This window comes from Tympanuchus pallidicinctus, unplaced genomic scaffold (genome assembly GCF_026119805.1).
Source record: "Tympanuchus pallidicinctus isolate F22 unplaced genomic scaffold, pur_lepc_1.0 scaffold3, whole genome shotgun sequence".
In the NCBI taxonomy this organism is placed as follows: Eukaryota; Metazoa; Chordata; class Aves; order Galliformes; family Phasianidae; genus Tympanuchus; species Tympanuchus pallidicinctus.
In genome coordinates, this window is record NW_026294747.1 from 76841078 (window position 1) to 76861158 (window position 20081).

The 20081-nt window shown below is 39.5% G+C and overlaps 1 protein-coding gene across 2 annotated transcripts in view; it reads left to right on the top strand.

Annotated features, from left to right (window-relative positions):
• Window positions 1-12397: 12397 nt before the first annotated feature.
• Window positions 12398-20081, top strand: part of NEBL (nebulette) — a 238228-nt gene continuing 230544 nt past the window's right edge. The window contains exons 1-2 of one of the 2 annotated variants that reach the window (XM_052692788.1): window positions 12398-12722; window positions 13597-13691. In XM_052692788.1, the coding sequence (XP_052548748.1) occupies window positions 12654-12722; window positions 13597-13691 (164 nt within the window). In that variant the 5' untranslated portion in view covers window positions 12398-12653. The remainder of the gene's footprint in view (window positions 12723-13596; window positions 13692-20081) is intronic. The other variant, XM_052692787.1, reaches the window with a different exon arrangement.

The window sequence follows — 20081 nt, forward strand, 5'->3', positions numbered from 1 at the left end:
TAATTCTTGCTACTCAGGTACCCCTAGTTGTTGACTTTTACCTGCTGTAGAAGTGAGATAGACTTATTCACAGTTTTCTAAGTCATGATAATTCCATAACACAGGTTCTGTGCAGTATGTGACAGTTCCTGTTAGCAAATCGCTAATTCGGTCTACATGAAAACATTCAGTGATACCGAGATTTAATAAAATCAATTGGCGTTTGCAGGCTTACATAGATAGATTTCCTGGTGTCAAAATAACAAGAAAAGGATAATCATTTTTCTTATAGATTTAATCAGAAGGTAATGGTTTCAAACAATTATTAAAAGACTGTTTCTACAAGGCAGCCATTTAAATCTCATTATTTTTTCAAAGATTTCCATGACAGTGGAAACCGATATATCACACTTCGAGTCTGTCTTTGGGCACTCAGTTCAGCACTGGTTGAAGCATGTACCGTGGCAGTTTTGCATCCCTGGAGAAATGTGTTTGCAAGATTGCAGGTAACAGGCTGATCAATTCAAATCCTTGGAACAATGAGTTGGATCTGCACACACTAAATTTATTATTTTTTCTTTGAAAAAGCTCTTTCTGAAATATTGAATTGTTATTTTCTTACAAGTAGCCAAGTTCAATTAAAGGATATGGCCAGGATTTTTTTGGCCATAATTTGCCTACTGGGAGCTACAGTATTTACTGCATTTTAGAGAGCAGCATTTCCATGTTGGACAAATCGTTTCAATCCCTGCACTGACTGATGAACCTAATACCTCTTCTAGACAGACAAAAGAAAAAAAAATTAAATCCCTTGCTTTCACCTGAATTCCAAGCCAGTGTTTTAATAAATTAAGGAAAATAGCTTTAAGCATTATACTGAAATGAAAAGACTGTGGAAAATATAATGGCCACACAATTTCTACTAAGTAAATATTTAGCTTACTTGAATATACGCATCCTTCTCAGGTTATTCAGAATGTCTTATGGAGAGGGCACTCATCACTTTGGGGAGAGGTAAATACATTCATTCAAAGTTCATTATAGACCTTCCAGGCAGAATTGCACTACTACTATTACTTCTGCATGCACAGAGTACACTCAATGACTGTATTCTTTTTTATCAACATTTCCTATGGGTAAATACCTTCTGTTTTCTATCAAGAAGACCATCCTTGAGATGTCATGAAATAATGTTCCAATCCATCACTAAAGCAGACAAAAAAGTAGGCTGGCACAATGTTGGGCAATAGGAAACCTGCAATTTTCAAAGTTGGATGGTGTACAGAATAGAATTCTGTGAAATCCTTAATTACAAGCAGTCATTCATTATCTTGAGTGAAGAATAGCTGCTGGAGCTATTGTAAACATGAACCATTGCAGTTAAAATGGAAAGAAAATTCAGCGTTTCAAGTATTTTTTCCTCTGAATAAAATGTTTTGACCTCTTCCAGGAAGATGTGCACTTACAGTATCTCTTTACACTTAAAAAAGCTTCCAGCAATGTAAACGTACATTTAAAATCACCTAACTAACTTTGACACTACCTCCTTACAACTAATAAAATAAAATATAGGACAAAAAATAACAGCATTTAATTCTCTTTTCTGACAACTGATACTGTCACTGCTTCAGTGACTTGGAAAATTGAGGAGCTACCTAGCTGAGCTGTATGATTTGTTTACAGACCAGTTGGATTTTAGATTACTTTACTATTTAGATGAAATTTCACTTGCCGTTTTACTGGTAAAGCCAAATTTTATATTCTTAAATAATCAGATGAAATATTTTGAAGAAAATAAAGTATTGCTTTAAATCATTTTCTTACCCATTGGACAAGAGATACACACACAATCTTCATTCTAATTTACATCATTTTTGCCTTAGAATTTTTTTTTTTTTAACTGTTTCAGAATTATCCATTTGCTTCAGGCCACTGTAGATTTTGCAGGGCAGGATTCTGCTTCTGCCCAGATCTTTCCTGTTGCTTCAGATCATTGTCATATAGATATTTGCTCCTGCAATGTGGTCCAGGTCCACTGCTGGCTCCTCAACAGCAAGGTTACAAAGGAAATCCCCTCTCCAAACATAATGTACTTCAAAAAGTTGATCTGTCCAAATTCTTCTTTCCAGGCAAGATTGGTACTATCTTCACTATTCTTGATAATAATTAAAAACCGTGTAGGTTGGGTGGGACCCCTGGGCATCACCTCATTCTTCTCATATTCAATGCTGGGTAACTTCAACACTGGCTTATTTAACAATATTGCATATTTTAGCTCTGTAAATTAAATTTGGTTGTTAATATTATATTACTTAACATAAATTTGTGGTTTGTGTTTCAGGTAGTCTGATAGGTTAGCTGAAGGTCTTGACTTACATTTTGAACAATTTGCAGGGTAAGTTAATAGGGTGGCAAAAAAGAGACACTTCACATGATAGTTACTATAGTTATTTGGATATACGTGACAAATTTTGGTATAATTTGAAACTCTGACAGTTTGTGGGTTTTCTGATCTATCATTAGCTGAGTGGATTAATTTTACAACTGCAACTTGCATATGATGAATCTGTCCCTAATTATTTTTCATATTTTCTTCCTTTCCAAGACCACAAATAATTTTTTAGAGTGTTGCGAGTGCTAGAAAAATTATGAGTTGTAAGGGGAGCATATTTGAAAACAAAGTAAAGACAACAGACTTTTGAGGACATATATTTTTGTTTTTGGATTATATTTCTTGCAGTTGAGTTCTGATTTTTAATTTTTTTCTTCTAAAAATAGGGTAAATACTCTTACTGAGGAGGACAGTTTTCTAAAATATTGCATAATATTAAGTAAAAGATGTGATCCTTTGTGCAGTCACTCTCCAGATGCAGAGGAACTCAGAGGTTCAAGGGAGGTAGGAAGGTACCCCTGGATTAAGCACTGACTGCTTCAGTGTTAAGACAATTTTGATGTCAGAGCTGGCTGTAAATGCCTACCTACCCCAGTTCAGATATGAGTAAGTACAATCTCAGTTTTACTTATGGGGAAAGTTTTCTGATAGGATACAATACCTGACCTGCTGCACAATCCTGCCTTATTTAATTGGATTTATGGAGACTAGATGTACTGCAGTTATATTGAGCGTTTATCCAGAGTGATATTTATGCACTGACCTTGATATTTATGCTAGTTGGAATATGAGCAGAGCAAAGGAAACTGGGAGCCAAGCACCAACTCAGAAAAGTCTGGAAATGATTGTAACAGTGCCCTTTTGCTGGGTTCTGAAGGCAGGCACAGAACGTGCCGTGGCCATGAGGATGGGGATGGTGGCATCATTTTGAACAATAGTTGCAGAGACACATATTTACTGCACCAAAAAGCGTAAATGTCACATTGACTTTTTTCTCTTAAAGTCATTTTGATAACATCAAAGTGGGAAAGTTTACTGCTATCTGTTCTTTGTTTGAAAGTTTTCCCATAGTACCGTTTCCAGGGTGTTACACTAATAAATTTTCTGTGAGCACAAAGAATTTGTTTCATTTAGGAGGCTCTCTGGAAAGTGGCTGAGGGTGGTTAGCATCTATTTATCAAGGATTTACAGATAAACAGCCCCAGAGTTTAATTCAGTGCTATAGGATCTGGAACAGCCCCTGTAAATCTGACCTTCTTTCATCAGTGTTAACTACAATGGAGGACAAGTCATAGCAGTAACTTCCTGTCCACTTGCACTAATTGGTGCTGTGAAAGGAGCTTGTAACATTTAACGTTGGTGCCAGCACGTAACCAACGACACTGTTTTCTGTTTATGCTGAACCTCCTCCACAGAGCACGTTGCACAGCGTGTTGTACTTGAACTCTAACCTCACACACATGGATTTCAGTGGGAGTCTTTCTGCTGGATTTGGCGTGTACTGGATGAAGCCCAGGCACATCAGCAAAGTATGTCAGCATCACTATGATCCGGAGATGTCCTCTGGAGCGAGTCTTGGGCTGGTGTCCCCCACAGCAATCAGCCTTCACACCATGCTGCAGGGCACAAAACTTTCCTTCAAGGCTTTGCAGAAGGGAAGGCAAGCCTCTTACAGCCCTTGCCTCATTCCTCTGCCTCTCATTTATGATTCACCATAAAGATTCCTTTCTCATATCTGGTATTTATTGCTCTTAGCAGAGGGACTGAAAGCAGGCAATCTAGCTCAGGTGTCAGAACAACTCTCAACCCACCCTGGCTCTGTGGAGGGTGGAGATGGTGCAGGGCAATAGTTTGCTGCTGGAGCCATAGAATGGTTGGGGCCAAAGGCACCTCAGAGCCCCCAATCCCTGCTGTGGGCTGGTTGCCACTCCCCCATCAGCTGCCCAGGGCCTTATCCTGCCTGACCCTGAGCACCTCCCATCCTTGGCAGGACTGCTGACTGTCAGGCACACTCCTGTGCTTTACTCCCAGCACAGCATGTGGCCACTGCCTCCTGCAGCCCAGGTGAGGAGTGCAGGTGGGAAGGTGATTAACATAGATGGGAGGTGCTTAAATCAGGCTGTGGTCAGAGGAAGGAGAGTAGAAAGGATCTTCTTCTGCTCAGATGATGGTGTTCTAGAAAAGCTTTTGGCTTTGAAGTGTATTTCTTTTTATTAGATAGTGTGCAACAGCTTCTAAAGGAAAAATGGCACCAAGCAAACAGTGTCTGTGATCTGTGGTGGTGGGGCATGCTGCAGTGCTGCATCCCAGAGTAATGCAGCTGGCAGCAAGGCAGATGCAAGTCATCTGGTCACTGTCAGAGCCAGGCTCTGTCTGGGGGGAGAAGGAAGCCTGGAAATCTGGCAGAGATCAAGTGCCTTTGCTATACAGCTTAATCTGGAAAGCTCACCTAGAACAGCAGCAGTGGTTATTTCAGGGCTGCAGCATGAATCCTGTGTGATGTGTTGCCTGAGACAACTGCCATTGCTGGCCGTGGACAGCTCAGCTTCCTTGGTGAGTCATGCTGCTGGGGACACTGAAAGCCAAGCATTCAGGAGTTTTCCCTCCTTCCCTTGCTGGACCAAGTAGGTCACTCTCATGAGAATTTGAAACACGCTTAGCTGCCAAGCCACCATGGGCAGCCAGCTCAGATGGTCTGCAAAGTACAGCAGGGGAAGGTGCGGACACAGCAAAATGGTTTGGGCTTTTAAAATGAGAATGAAATAAACAAAACATCCTCTGTAATTAATATTGTAATAATTCCCTCTGTGGTTATGTTCCAAAAATACGTTCTTCATGTGGCAATACAATCACTGCTTGCCACCATGCAACTCTAAAGCCATTAATAATGCTGTTTTCCTTTATTTATGGTTCAGTAGTCAAGGGGAAATTAACTGGCATCTCTGAAGTGTACCAATATCTGCGCTCTGCTTAATGCTCCACATAATAATTGCCTTTTCTAAGATACTATTTAAGATAATTCACAGAAGGCTGTTAGGGAAAAATGAGAAATTCTGAATTATGTGTTAGAAAACTTTACTTACACGATATGTTCTTGCACTTTTACTTCTGGAGCCTTCTGGAGTTCGCTCTAGGAAAAAAAAAAAAGTAGTCCCTTTTTGAAGTTCTTTCTTGCTTTGTGTATGTCTTTGCATCATACTTAAAAATAACTCCTCCAAAATGCAACATTACCGAGAATCTTACTCAGTAAGTTGAATTTGTGGCTGAATATTTACTTTTTCTCTTCTCTTTTTATTTCTTTATTTATTTCTAATTAATGAGCAAGCACAGAGATGAAAAGAAAGATATCTGAGTTTTGAACTGTATCTTATTCCTGACAGTAGCATTGGGGCTCCTACTCCCCATGTCCTCTGAGGCAGAGGTGAAATAAATACAGGCTAAAGAGATGACATAGGTTTTATTCAAAGTGTCTGTACCTACAGCATAATTTCTAGTCACACCATAGTTTTACCAGTTAAAATAGTTAGCTTAAAAAAAAAAAACACTCAATTTATTTATTATTAAGTTTCTAATGCAGTTGTATTTAAGGTTTAAAAAAAAAGAAAGAAGAAAAAAGTTTAAACTATGTCTTTCTCCATACAAGGTTCATGTAACCCCATATGATTGTTCTGCATTTAGGGTGATGGTACAGATTAGACTTTGCTGTGGCCCCAGTAAATTTGTCTATGCAAATACACATGGAAAGATGTTGGAGAGAGAAGAGACTTTGCCTCTAAGTCATTATTCCTTCCTTTTCAATGAAAGCAACAGTGTACTAGGCCATAAATAATGCCTTTCAGGTCACCAGTAGTCCAAATGGTGTGAAGGAGAGGACTGAGCCTGTGCCTTGGCCTTTTGGCCCCAGCCTTTCAGTTCTTTGAAGTGTGGTTGTTAAAAACATAGGCACAAAGCAGAACTCAGAGCCAAGTCCTTAGCACATCTGAGGTGAGCTTAAAGTGAGATGGGCTTTGCTAAACCTATTATAGAGGTTTCTTTGTTTTTCAGCAATATTTGTTTTCGTTTTAGCCTTTCAGGTATGTTGAAGAAGGTGAATAATCCTTGATCCTGCTTCCTGCTGAACTAGTATATTTTGTAATCTTGGAACTAGGAACACCATTGCAGAAGCCCATGTTCTTGTCGTTGAGAAAAAACTACCAGAGGTCATTATTTTACTAACCAACTATAGCCTGTAACATACCTTGATTTTTTTTTTTTTTTTTTTTCCCATTTATGTATAGGGTATAATTTAAAATAGTCATAAGCTTTTATGTATTTTAGTAGTATTGTAGCTCATCCTATCTATGTTCAAAAAGAGTTATAAAGTAACACGTATTGGAAAATTGCTAACATTGGTCCACAGAGAGATTTCACTTGTCACTTTTCTAGAAAGAGATTTTGCTAAATGTCCATGAATTCCCCTGGAATCCATACTTCTCTTCAGCAAGGCAGTATTACCACACCACACATCCTCCTCCTCCTTTCCTGCTCCCAGTGCCACAGGGCAGCAGAAGCTGTTTGCAGGCTGCAGTGGGCCATCCAGCTGTGCCAAGCATGTGGGGTCAGAGAATGGGAGGGAAGCTGTGGTGCAGTGTTGCAAATGAGTGTGATATAGATCTAACTGCAGGGGAGATAAGTTGGGAGTCAAACGCGTGAGACTCCCTCTCAATGTGTGAGATTTGACAGGTCTGCACCGTGAAGGCTTTAATTTTAAGATCTTGCTAGGAGGGTTGGAAATAGTTCCTTCCTTCTGAAACCCACAGTTGGGCTTACTAATAATTCTGTACCTGTACTGCAAGAAACTGTTTCTTTTAGCAATGGAAGACGTGTATTCCCTGTAACACTCTCACTCCATTTGTGGAGTAAGTGTATGCAGTTACTCTGAAACAGTCACGTAACCTTTAGAACATAAAACTGAAAGATCCAGTCCAATCACAGCCCAGCCCTTCCTGTATTTCATCGTGTCATTCAGTTTAAAAAAAGGAAACCTTATTTTGAAAAGCTTTATAGACTAATTTCCATCTACGTGAACTCTTTTATTTAGGCAGGAAGCTGCTCTGCTATTTCTGGAAATAATGGGAAAGTAGTTGCATAGACAAGAGCATGAATACTGCCATTGTTGTCCTTTTATTCAAAGCTACCAGAACCCTCTTATTAGTTTTAAAAATTAACTTTAGAACTCTAAATCCCTATTCTGTTAAGCTAAACATAGGTCAGTAAACAATACCCACAATTAACAAATAATCTTTTATTTCCATTTCATCTTCATAAGCAAAACACAATAGCTTTATATTTTTACTCAACACAGCAAATAAAATGTGGCAGTTATTAAGTCAGACAGAATAATTAACATTTTGTCCTTCCACAGCTGCTCAGCTGATGTTGTAGCACAGGGCCTTTTTCCTGAACTGTGTTGGATGGTTTTTTTTCTGTGGTGGTAAAGGTTCTGGAAATCTATTTGGATTGGGATGAAATAACCAGTTTTGACAAGGGTCAATGGAGGTGACTCCAGATAGTCTTTTCCTTCAGCTTCTCTAAGAGCTCTGAAGTTATCTTTTCAATCCTGTATCAATTCATAATTCATGAAAATTAATTAATGAAATAAAATATTTGTTTTAGCTTCCCTCAATCCTTATTTCTTCTTAATTTGTTTTTATTCCTGCAAAACATGGTAGGAATCTCTGATTCTGCCTAGGAAGGAAGAGGAAACTTTAGAGCTGGCAGAAAATTTCCCAATATGTTCAATGCAATATACATAAAGTTTTGTTCTGTTTATGTGCCTGAAACATCCTCTGAGTTGTAATTCTATTGAAATGTTAGAGAGACTGTTCCACAGAAAGAGGAATAATAATAATACTAACGTACTAATAATGTGTATTTCTTCTAAGCACTGTCACTGAATATGGAAATTTGGTTTAAAAGCACTCTGATTCCAAGCCACTTTCTGTGCAGACACTGTTTTGTGTTCAGCGAGTTCCCCACCTCCACCTGCAAACTGAATGATAGAATGAACGGTTGGACTGGGGCACTGGGACCTGCGTGCCTTTGGTAGCAAGGAGTACTGTGCTCTGCCTGCACCTGTTTGCATTGCTCATTGCTTTTAAACTATATGCCATGTAAGATTAATGTGAAGAGCATGTAGGCAAGCTTCTGATGTTAGAATATGTTACTGAGCTGTAAGACAGGTGGAATGCTTTTCCCAAATCTCAGAAGACACAATTTACAAAGGACTGGTTGGTATGGTTAGAGCTAAGTATTTGTGCTCATTTACCTCCATCTCTGGATGTGTTTGCTAAAAAAGCATGCATTGCCAAATTCTCAAAACAGCCTGTGTGCTGCCATCCACAAAGCTGTACCTGTTTCACACACCTGAGTTACAGAGCACATATGCTTCTCTGATGCCCAGCTGCCTTCTCTGAAACAACATATATGTGTGTAGGTAATAAGATTTGCACCAGAATGAAGTTTTCAAACTGCTTTTTGCTCACAGATGAGCTGTTCTAGCTTCAAGAAAAACAAAATGGTCTAGATAACAGCCTTCTGTTCAGCACAGTCCAAGCAACAACCCCTTTTTCACGAAGTTGTATTGCAGTTATCTTTTGCCTTCAGTCAAATGCAAAGGCAAACCATCTTTTTTCCCCATAATTTGAAGAGAAATTATCAACCAGAAATCCTGGAGGACCCATTAATGAGGGAAAAACTTGCCCCCTTGCATAAAGTGATAGAAACTTCCATGGCACCTTTAACATGAAGGGAATGAAAGTCTCTTGTTTGAGATAATTCTGTTATCGTGCTGACTCTTGGTTATTGCTTTTTCATGTATCTGCACATGTATCAGCACATGGCTATTGCAGGATACAGTACTCTGCACACATTTAAGTGAAGAAAGGAGACTAAGAACAGAAAACACTGCTAGCAATTGACCATCCTTTCACTGTAGCATTCCCTTACTCTATTAGATTAATCTGAGTAGCAAAACATTGGCTAATTCTGGGAATGTGTGTTGAGATTCCACTACAGAGTGTTTGGATCATATTACAGAAAATGATGAAGTCTAACCATACTGGCTTTAGTTCAGTTTTGATAGGAAAACATTCACTTTTGGCATTAGCTTTTCTATAGCTGAAGTTGAAAATAGGCTCTTGCTGACCCTTGCATATGAAAAGTATGAATTACTCCCTCACAGCAGAGAATTTAAAAGCACATTTCTCCAGCAGCACCATGGGTAACTCTAAACAAGGTCACATTAAAATTGCATTGTTCCTATTTGAAATGTAACTATGCAGTTCCTTTTATGTAGTTAAATGTAAGCTCAGACAGGAAGGGTCAAAAATTGACTGGCAACTCCTGTGCCAAGCAATACTGCTTTAATGCTTTCCGTCCCTACGCAATTAAGGGCAACCACAGAAATTCACAAAACCTCTTTCAGCATAATTTATCTGTATTGCAGTACTGCTCAGAGGCTTCATCTGCAATTCTTCATGCAGTGCCTTAACTGTGAGATCATCTTTTCACTTAAACATGATACAATATCTGTTATCTGCTGGAAGTGGCACTTGAACTTTATGAACCGGTTGCAGTAGTAAGGCAGTACTTTGAATGCATTATCGTAACTTGTTAGTGATCTTACCTTTTATAACCTTAAAAAGAACATCTCTGATAGCAGAAAAAAAAAAAAAGAAAAAAAAAACAAACAGTAAAATATGTCAAATTATTCTCCTGAAGGACAACAGCCATGTCCCTTAGTGTCACATTTACATATTTCTTGAACACCTCCAGGGATGGTGACTCCACTACCTCTCTGGGCAGCCTGTTTCATCTCAGGATGCAACTCACAACTTGCCAATATGTACCAACTGGGAAGTAATTCTTGACTCTAATTAGAGGTCCACCTTCTACTAATCTCTATGCTTGTGGCAACAGCTGTGTAGCCAAAGAATACGGCCTTTGCCCTCCTGTGCTCAGTAGTCCCTCTAGTTATTTCTAGTGAGCTATGGAGCCCTTGTACCCATAAACCACCAGAAATATGTATTTTCCTTATAAATAACATCCAGTGCTCTCTGAGATTAACTTAACTGGGTCTCCATCCCACTTCCCATTACTGGCCTGGGGCAAAATACAACTCAGCTGTGGTCTTAGATGGCTGCTTAAATGACAGCTCCTGCAGAACACACAGAGTTACCACATATTCAAGTTTCTTTCACCAACAGATGCAGGTGTCTGGCATTCACAGTTCCTTGAATAAAAGCCATTATCCACCTCCAGTCAGACTGTCCAGCAGAAAGAGCTAGGCAGTCTGCACAGCACAGAGGTAGCAGAGGAAGGCACTTGCTGCCTCTGCACTACAGGGTACATATGTTCCTATTTCTATCCAGTAAATTCCAAGTACTAATAAGCTGAGGCCAAATTGGTCTTCAAGTGTTAATGATAAATTATCAAGCTATTGTCTGAGAAGACAAATCTTACTCTCCAGATCAAAAATCTGGAATCAAAACATCAAAAAATCTGATTAATGACTTTGAAATCTGCAAATTGTAGCAACAGCTCTGAAATGGACCAGACTGCAGGCTGTAGAAAAGGAAACCTCGCTGGTCAGCAATTTCTCTGTTTTCTACTGCACTGAAAGCCAGAGCAGACAATAAACATTTACTGGACTGCCTGCAAATCTGCTTTCCTGTTACTTACATTACAGCTAGCATCTCAACATTAGGAGTTCCATTGGGTGCCAGGTGTTTATGTCTCGATGAGGCAAAAGAAGCATTATAACTTCAGTCATTTAATATTTAAAGCCTGATTAGGTATTTCTCATTTAATCACATATATTATTAATTTCAATTAAATCAGCCTCCCCACGCCTTCAACCAGTCAGTGCATAGAAGTTGGGTTGCCAAGGAAGAATGATTGCCAAATATTCCAGTTGAGCTGACTGCATTCTGATTACTTAATAACATTCAACTATGTGCAGAATTTGTCCTTGCTGTTAGGCACACAAAACTCTGCACTACTGAAATGAAAAAACTTCCATTGCCTCAGAAAAGGCTGCACTGTATTGACTTATGGTGTGGTTTGTGTTCCAGGTAGTTAAAGGTGTCCATAGGTAAGGAAAAAGGCACAGCTCCTTGCTGTACCCACAGCACTAATGAGCCAATCAAAAATGAATGGCAAAAGCCTGCTCTGAGGAGCTGAATTTACCATTCCTGCAGAGATTTGGAAATGTATACTGGAGCCTCTCACAGGAGATGTGTCTGGTGACATAGCCACAACTTGACAGCAGAACTGAGCCCTTAAAGTCATTGAAATAAAATAAAATAAAATAAAAATAATAATAATAATAATAATAATAAAAAAGCACACATGTTCCTCACCACACTGATGGGAGTGATAGGTCTGCAAGTGAAAACCTCGTTTATATACAATGTTCCTACCACAAGTCCCTCCAGGTGGGGCTCCCACAGCTCCCAGGTGAAGATGATTTGCTGGAAGGATTTCACTGAGACTTGAGTGAGGACAACTCCCTGCTCCCCTCAAAGTTTCAATGCATTTAATGTCCTTTTGCCTTTTAAGTAATTAAACATTTCTTCCACTTTGCCTGAAATTGCTTTTCCACCCCGCATCACACCGAGCTCTATTCCCAGGCCTCGGGCCTCACTTCTGGGAGCGCCGAGATCCAGAGAGGTGCCCTCGCCCTCTTTCCTTCCACGGGGACAGGGTTCAGCCATCTCAGCGTTTCTCCCGTCGGACCCAGGACAGGTGCGGCAGTTCCCCGCAGGAGCTCTCTATCTCACCCCCCTGCGAGCTGGCTGCGGCGCGGGGCTCGTTCTTCTTTCCTCCCACCCTCCCTTCCTCTCTCTGCTGGCCGCGTCTCGGTGCGCCAGTGGGCTTGGCTTGAGGCCGCTGCCCGCGCGGGGCTCGGCGTGAGTCACTCCGCCGGCGGCGCGGAGAGCCGAGCGCGCAGGCACACGGAGGCGGTGGGGGCGGGTGGATGCGGGGCGGCGAGCGGGCGGGGGCGACTGGCAGCGGCTCCCCGCCCGCCCACTCACACATGCTGCCGAGCCGCAGTCAGCTGGAGCGCCGCTTCCTCCCCAGCCGCCGTCGATGACCTCTTCGCCCGCCGGCAGCCGCTGAGGAGCCCCGGCGTCCCCGTGCGGGCAGGGGATGCTCCATCGGCCGCCCGCAGCCCCGCGCAGCCCGCCCGCCGCGCAGCAGCCTCGGCCGCAGGGAGCCGCAGCCCGGAAGGAGCCGCGCCATGAACCCCCAGTGCGCCCGCTGTGGGAAAGTGGTCTATCCCACCGAGAAAGTCAACTGCCTGGACAAGGTGCGGCGGCGGAGGGCGGACGGGCGGGCCGGGGGCGAGGCGACGGGGAGCTTGGCGGCAGGTGGCCCGCACCGTACCAGGGGCTGCCGCTCTTCGGCCCCGCCGCCGCTCATCGGTGCAGGGAGGGCGGCGGTAGCCGTATCGCCGCGCTGACGCCGGGCTCGCCGCGAGCCGCGCCGCGGCCGCAGCGGGCACCCGGCGGGGGAAGAGGGCCCTGTAGAGGGGAGGGGGGAGCCGGCAACAGCGGCCGCCCGGGACGCATCCCGGGGGCAGAAGTTGCCTGCGAGGTCCGTTCGCTGCGCTGGCGGTGTCTTCCCAGAGTCGAGGCTTCGGCAGCCGCTTACGCAACGGTGCCTCGGCGGTGCCGGGAGCAGCGTACCGGGGTGCGGCAGCAGCGACCTGAGCCCCGGCCCTGCCGTGTCCGCTTCGCAGATAGATAACGCTCCGGGCTGTGGCACTGCGCCCAGGCACCGTCCCTGGGAAGGGAAGGCGGTGGGAGGGAAACGCCGTCTTATGCACTAAATGTAGTTTCTGTTGTGCGTACCAAAGAGCTGCGCATCGCATCTCGGGTTTCTTCTCTTTTTAACTAGACCAAAATGTCCAACTCCTGCTTCGGTTATCTTTAAAACAGTTCTGGCAAGGTCACCGTGCTGAGGTCTCAGTATTCACTTCAACAGAGAATTTGCATTTCTGAGAGCGTTTCAGAAGCTCCTTCAATTTTGCATGAAAGTGATTCCTTTGATGTAGTTTACAGAAATCTATGATGCGTGGCCAAAAATATTGACGTATAGCTGTGTTTTTACATGTCTTGTGCCCTAAAATAGCTTTCAAAACATTGGCATTGTAAGTAATGCTACTTTACATTTCTTTACAGTATTGGCATAAAGGATGTTTCCACTGTGAAGTTTGTAAAATGGCTCTGAACATGAATAACTACAAAGGATATGAAAAGAAACCTTATTGCAATGCGTAAGTATTGTAAATGTCAGGTCTTGCAGAAATGCTCATGAAAGGAAAGCCTGGCTTTGGATGTTGTCAAATAGGTGTATAGTGCTGTAAAAACTTAATCTACCATGAAGCAGTGCAGTCCAGAGCAGTTTGTATCTTTTCAGATGGAGTATTCTTGCATTCAGATGGCAGAAGATGAAGATGTTTGATTATGTTGTGTTTGGGCAATGTTTTAATATCAGATCTCAGGATACAGGTCCTTTCCTCCATGAAAGTGCTGGGTCTGGTGCTGGCTCCTATTACATTCATTATTGACCTGCTAGGTTACAGTTGTCCATTATGCAGCTTTCTGTTAAAGGTTATGGACCTGATTAGCTTTTTGTAATAAGAAAACGAAGTCCTTCTCTGCTGTGTAGTTTACCAGAGGCAATATCCTGGGTCAGATTATGGCAACCTATTTTTAAAATGGTTATGTTGTTCACATATCTCAGATTACTAAGATAAATATTCACAAAATTCCCTGCTTCTGATGCTTTGTGCTATTTTGTGTTTTGTATTTTCTGTTAGTTTTTGATAAAGAAAATGGATTAATTTCAGCTGTAGAGTATGATTATGTGGTGTTCCATTCCAAGATGTTGTTGTTATTTGGGTTTTGAAGACTGCTTTGATGCGTGGCTTGCATGTACTCAGAAGAGACTTTTGACGACACATACACACATATCAAAGGCACTTACTGCTCTTTGTACCATGCTCCTAAGGTTTATTACGTGCATTTCAGTATGTTTTCATCTTCAGAAACACTTATTTTGTTACAAGGATATTTCTAAAGAATTTTGAACCAAATTTGATTGTAGTATTATTCCTAATGTTAGTCATATATTGCCAGTGTTTTTATCTTTACCTGCTTAAGTATGCTTATATATTTTAAGAGAGAGGAAGTATAAGCTATAGGCACATCGTATTATTATTTTTTTAAATATTTTTTTTTACAATCCTCTTGAAATGTTTTTTTTTTCATGTTGAAGTAGACAGACCATGGCTGGCCTTTGAGGAATAGTTCAACAGGTATATATTCATTTATTCCAGGTTAAACCTGAAGCCAGGCAATGCCTATTTGTCTAAAATGTGAGTTTTGTTGTAAAAAATGCTGTGCTGTTGAAACTTGAAACACCTGTTTCAGTGTGCACAGCTGTACTTAAGTTGCTTTAGGAGCATGTGCAGTTGCACACATTCTAGCTTTCCTTGAAGTGCTCTGCAGTGCAGGGGAGTGACATCAGACCTCCTGTGATAATGTGTGGCCAGTTGGCTGTCTAACATGCTGTAGGGAAGGTTTCTAAGAAAGAAGACTTGTGCTTCAACAAGTGGCATGCTGGAAGTTGAGCCTGACCTAAAGCTTACTGACCCTAGAGGGGGTCTGGTTTTGGCAGTGTTTGACTTAAAGCTTAAGTACAGGCTTATATAATTTACAGTGGTTGAAGCTTTGATGACAATTTGGTGCCTTTTATCAAACTTTCTGGAGTTAAATCTTAGTGGTGATGCTTTAACTGCTTGATCTTTCCTTCTTTTATGCTTGATAACAGTTTTTACAAAGTTCACTTTGTGATGTGGGTTGGGGTTTCCATGCTGTATTTATTTCATTTTTGTTGCAGGAGAGTTTTTCATTTATGTAGTTATGTTGCATGGTATCTCTTTCTATTCATAAATGAGGGGGAGTAAGGATGATGGATCTGTTGCATACTGTTCAACTGCTGTTCTTCCTATTAGTTTCTTTAATAAGTTTTATAATACAAATCCCTACGTTTGCAGTGTTCCTAAAACATGATGTATGAAATACAAAGAAACAATGTAAAAACCACCAAAAAAATGGGTTTATTAAATAAGGGAAAAAAATTACATATATATACAAAATTACATATATATATACACACAAGTGTGCGTATATATATATGTGTATATATATATGTATGTGTATATATATATGTATGTGTATATATATATGTATGTGTATATATATATGTATGTGTATATATATATATATAAAAACAATGTATACTTTGTATATATAAGGGTGGGTTTTTTTTGAGATACTTTAAAAAGTAATTATAAGAGTCCTATGGAATGACTTATGGAAGACCAACATGCATTTTGTGTTTTCAGTGAAATCTAATATCCTTCAAAGTAGGAATATGTTGTCTGTGCAAAGCTGTGTTTTGAATACACAATTTATTTAAATTACGATATTTTGATACAGTACTCTTCTCAAAGCTTCTTTATTTGCAAGCAGATGCCATTATAGTATTTTCAATTACGATGTGTATTATCCAGGGTTCATTAGTATGAGGCAAATCCATTTTTACGTTAAATACTGCTTGATCAGAAAATCAGTGAAGAAAAGAATGCAAATTTACTCACATAAACACCTACAAGCATTTGACAAAGAACAATTACTCTTAGACTGTTTGTTGAGGCCATCCATCAATGAGAATGTAATTTGTGGACAAAAGTGAAAAAATATGCACTAATTTGCATAGGAGAGCATTGCCCCTAAATTATTTAATGTGTTTGGAAGCTGTGGTTAGCTTTTTATAAGGACCAGTTGGAAAGCATGTATCTTCATTCCTGTGTCTATTTGTTAGTTCAAGAGTTAGATGATATATTGATTGTATTTTGACCTCTGAACTGGAAGTATCCCATTTCTTTTATTCCTAGGTGCTACAATATATATTTTCTGAGTAAAAAGCAGAAGTTACTTTGACTGTAAAACTAATTGTTTTTCCATTAATTAATACAAGTAGAAGATACTGATTTGTGAACATTTCGCTTCAGTTTATACTTAGGGCTTGTGCACAAGGACAAGGGCTTGAAATTAATGGATTGATGAGGACTAGTGAGCCAAGAAGTAATATATTAGGAAATACTTCAAATTTCAGCATTCAGTAGAATGGAACAGAAATACTGATTAAAACTCTGCTTTTTTAACAGCAAGTTTTTTTTTTTTTTTTTTTTTTCTGACACATTTTCAGCTATTGGGTATATGCATTGCTCGTGTTATGAATACCTTGACAGCAAGAGTAGCTATTGGGTAGCAGAAATAATACAGACCAAGAAGCTGGGTTTCCTACTACTGCTGTTTCGATATTACTTTTGTAAAACTGTAGTTTTATGAAAGACCCCTTAACTTAGTTAAGAGGTAAAACTTTAAGTGTGCTTGCATCTAATATGGCTTTAATGAACTTCATGGAACTCTGTAACAGGAAGACCATTCTTTTAATGTCTCCATTAGACCTTTCAGTTCTCTTATCTAAAAGCTTACACATTTTTCTTCTTGCTATCTTTTCTATTACTTACATAACTTACAAGCTGTTTAAGTCAGAATAGTTTCTACTTGTTTGTGTGGTGCCTAGAATGCTGGGGCTTTGATCTCAGCTGGGACCTCCAAGCGTTACAGTATTCTCATGGTTATGATATTATGTTTCTCTGTTTACTTGCATTCACATTTCACTTGAAAGGCCTGATAGACAAAAAATTTTGAATGTTTATAGCTGCTTAGCATTTGGGCACTTCCAGGTTTGGCTAATAACTTCAGTTTTGCTTTCCATTTGTTGTCTGACTTCGTACACACTACTTTGCCAGAGAGCTGCCTTATTAGTGCAATAATATTAATGAGATGAAGGGCGCAGGCTTACAGTCCAGTTTTGTAGTTCAGCCTGGTGCTATGCATTGCTTGAAGCAGGTCAATTAGCCACACTTTGTGTTTCTGAATATTCACATAAGTAATAAAAGAAGGATTAAGACAATTAAAGTTGCTTTTGGGTCATGTGAAGTCTTGGTAGGTCAACACATCTTTAGTGCAGATGGGAGCCCCTGTTATGCTTCACCTGCAGATAGAGCATATTAAATACTTGTCTGATGTATATGGAAATGGCAAAAAATAATAATAATTATTTTTCTTCTTGTCAACTCAGAGCTTATTCTTTTCATCTGCAAATAACCAAACTGATGGTAGGAAGTGAATGGCATTTTGGCAACTAACTGTGTACTAGTTCTCAAGCTTGTTAAATGATTGAATCATGTTGGATGATTACATGGTAACTTATTCTTACAAATATTCATATAAATAGTTCTTTTTTTTTTTTTTTTTTTTTTTTTTTTTTTTTTTTTTTTTGACGGATTCAGTAGACCAAAACACAAGTCTGTTTTTCTTTAATATGAAATGTAGAAGCTGAAATGCATATTTTTGGAACATGCTCTCCACGTTAGGTGATGGAAACAGACTCCCTGCATGTTTGAACATATCCAACAGAGATGTAATTTTTAATTTCTGCAAAACCTAATAGCTTCTACAAACCTGATATACTCTGTTGCCAAAGGCAAACAGCCTAACTATTGGAATAAATCCTTCTGAAATAGTTGATATCTAAAATTTTGCTGATTGCCCACACACGGGGTAGCTTCATTCAAGTTTTTATTTATGACTGTTACCATATGGAATGATTACATAACTTTTAAATTTAAATCTACTACCATCGGTCTTAGCATACTGACATGAAGAAAAGCTTATCATCACTTTGTTTTTTTCCAGGTTTAATTTTTTTTTTAAACTCATGCCAGTAGGAAATAGATACAAATACAAATATGTTCAAAATACTATGATGTTAGAAGAATTGTACTACAGGTTCAATCTACAAATGCACTCAAACCTCATGTTTTGAAGTGTGACGGGGAGGAGATGAAAAATGTCAGCTCTTCTACAGCAGCTTGGAAATGATTAAAAAAAAAGCAAAACAACAACAACAAAAAAAACAAACCAAAACCATGATACAACCTTTTGGGCAGTTGGATAAGTTGGAAGAGAATGCAGGTGTTGGCAATTAGATGGAATCCATCGCCTTTAAAGAGGAACTTCAGATTGATTTTAGCTTGATTTTAGCTGTGAAACATGCAAGAGTTTTCTTTCTACCAGTCAGAAAGCTTTTAAAAGGTGAACAGGTATGTCATGTTACGATTTGTGGCAAAATTAGTTAGCATTATCTTATTTTTCAGCATTGATTTAAGTGGATAATTATTTCTCAATTTAAATATGACAAGAAGAGAAAAGGTTGGGTAAGAAGTAGCAAGAATAATTCTCATGAAATGTGTTGAAGTCAATTCTAAGATATACAGAAAAGAGTACGAAGAATAAACTTTTTAAATTCTTTATCATCAATTGTTACTGAACACCATCTTAAAAGGATAATCCTGATTTTGGCTTTAGGAAGCAGGTTGTTTTATGTTATGATTACCCTTGCTGCCAGTCATGTTTTTTTAAAAAAAAATCTTCTGTTTTTGAGCTTTTCAGCTGTTTCAGATTATTAGTTTGATAAAAAATAAGCTATTACATAGACCAACTCCAAAAGGTCATTCTTATGAAAAGAAAGAACTCAGAAACTTCCATGTGAGCCTTAGGAGGCCAAGGTTTGCACTTTATCACCTTATTAATTTTGTGTGTTGAAGATTTTTGTCTTAGGATTCAGTATAACATGAACAATACAAATAACAGAACTATTAGAGAAGCAACTCAAGTCAGAGCTGAATGTGTAGTTTAAGTCTGTTATTTCTGGTTCAGCATCCTGTGAAGTACAAACTCCTGTATTTGGAAACATCCATCATATCTCCTGTCAGTCATATTGTCTTTAAACAGCTCTCTTTACTCACTGATTGTATTTTCTGTTCATTCTTGTTTATCTACCTTTAGTTCTCTCTGAAATTTCCATGTATCTGGTTTGAATTGTAGCACCCAATGGAGCATTACCACAAGTAATAGAAAAGAATGCCCATTCAGTTCTTGTGTATGTTTTCTCTTAAGACCCAGTACAGTTTTTACCACTTCATTATTATTCTTTTTGTTAAGTCATATTCAGACTATATTTTTATCTTTCTGTGCATAACTGCAGCCTCAGCGCTTGTTATCCATTATCTGAGTAATTAATTGTCCTTGGGATCTTCTACTTGGTTCTGACTCAACTAAATCTTCATTTTATTTTTTTTCCCTAGGCTTTCTCCCCAGTTTGTTAAATTCATTTTATATTCTAATTCTGTTCTTTAATGTGCTTACAGTTCCATCCTATCTATCTTCTCACTGGAGAGCCTGTAAGCGCACTGCAAACTTAATAAGTGCAGTCTTCATTTCCACATCACCAGATGAAAGCACAGAATAGAACTGGGCCCAACGTGCACCTCTGTGCAGCCTTCCTTCCTGATAGTGAGCAGCAATGAGTGAATTAAGTACTTTATCTTCTCTGCCTATTCGTGAAGTGCTAGATCAAGCGTTGAATTCTGCATAGAAAGAAAGTAAATAAAACTGAATGTAATAATTGCGAATATTTATGGAAATATTGCTAAAAAATGAGGAACAGCTACAGGCACTCCTGT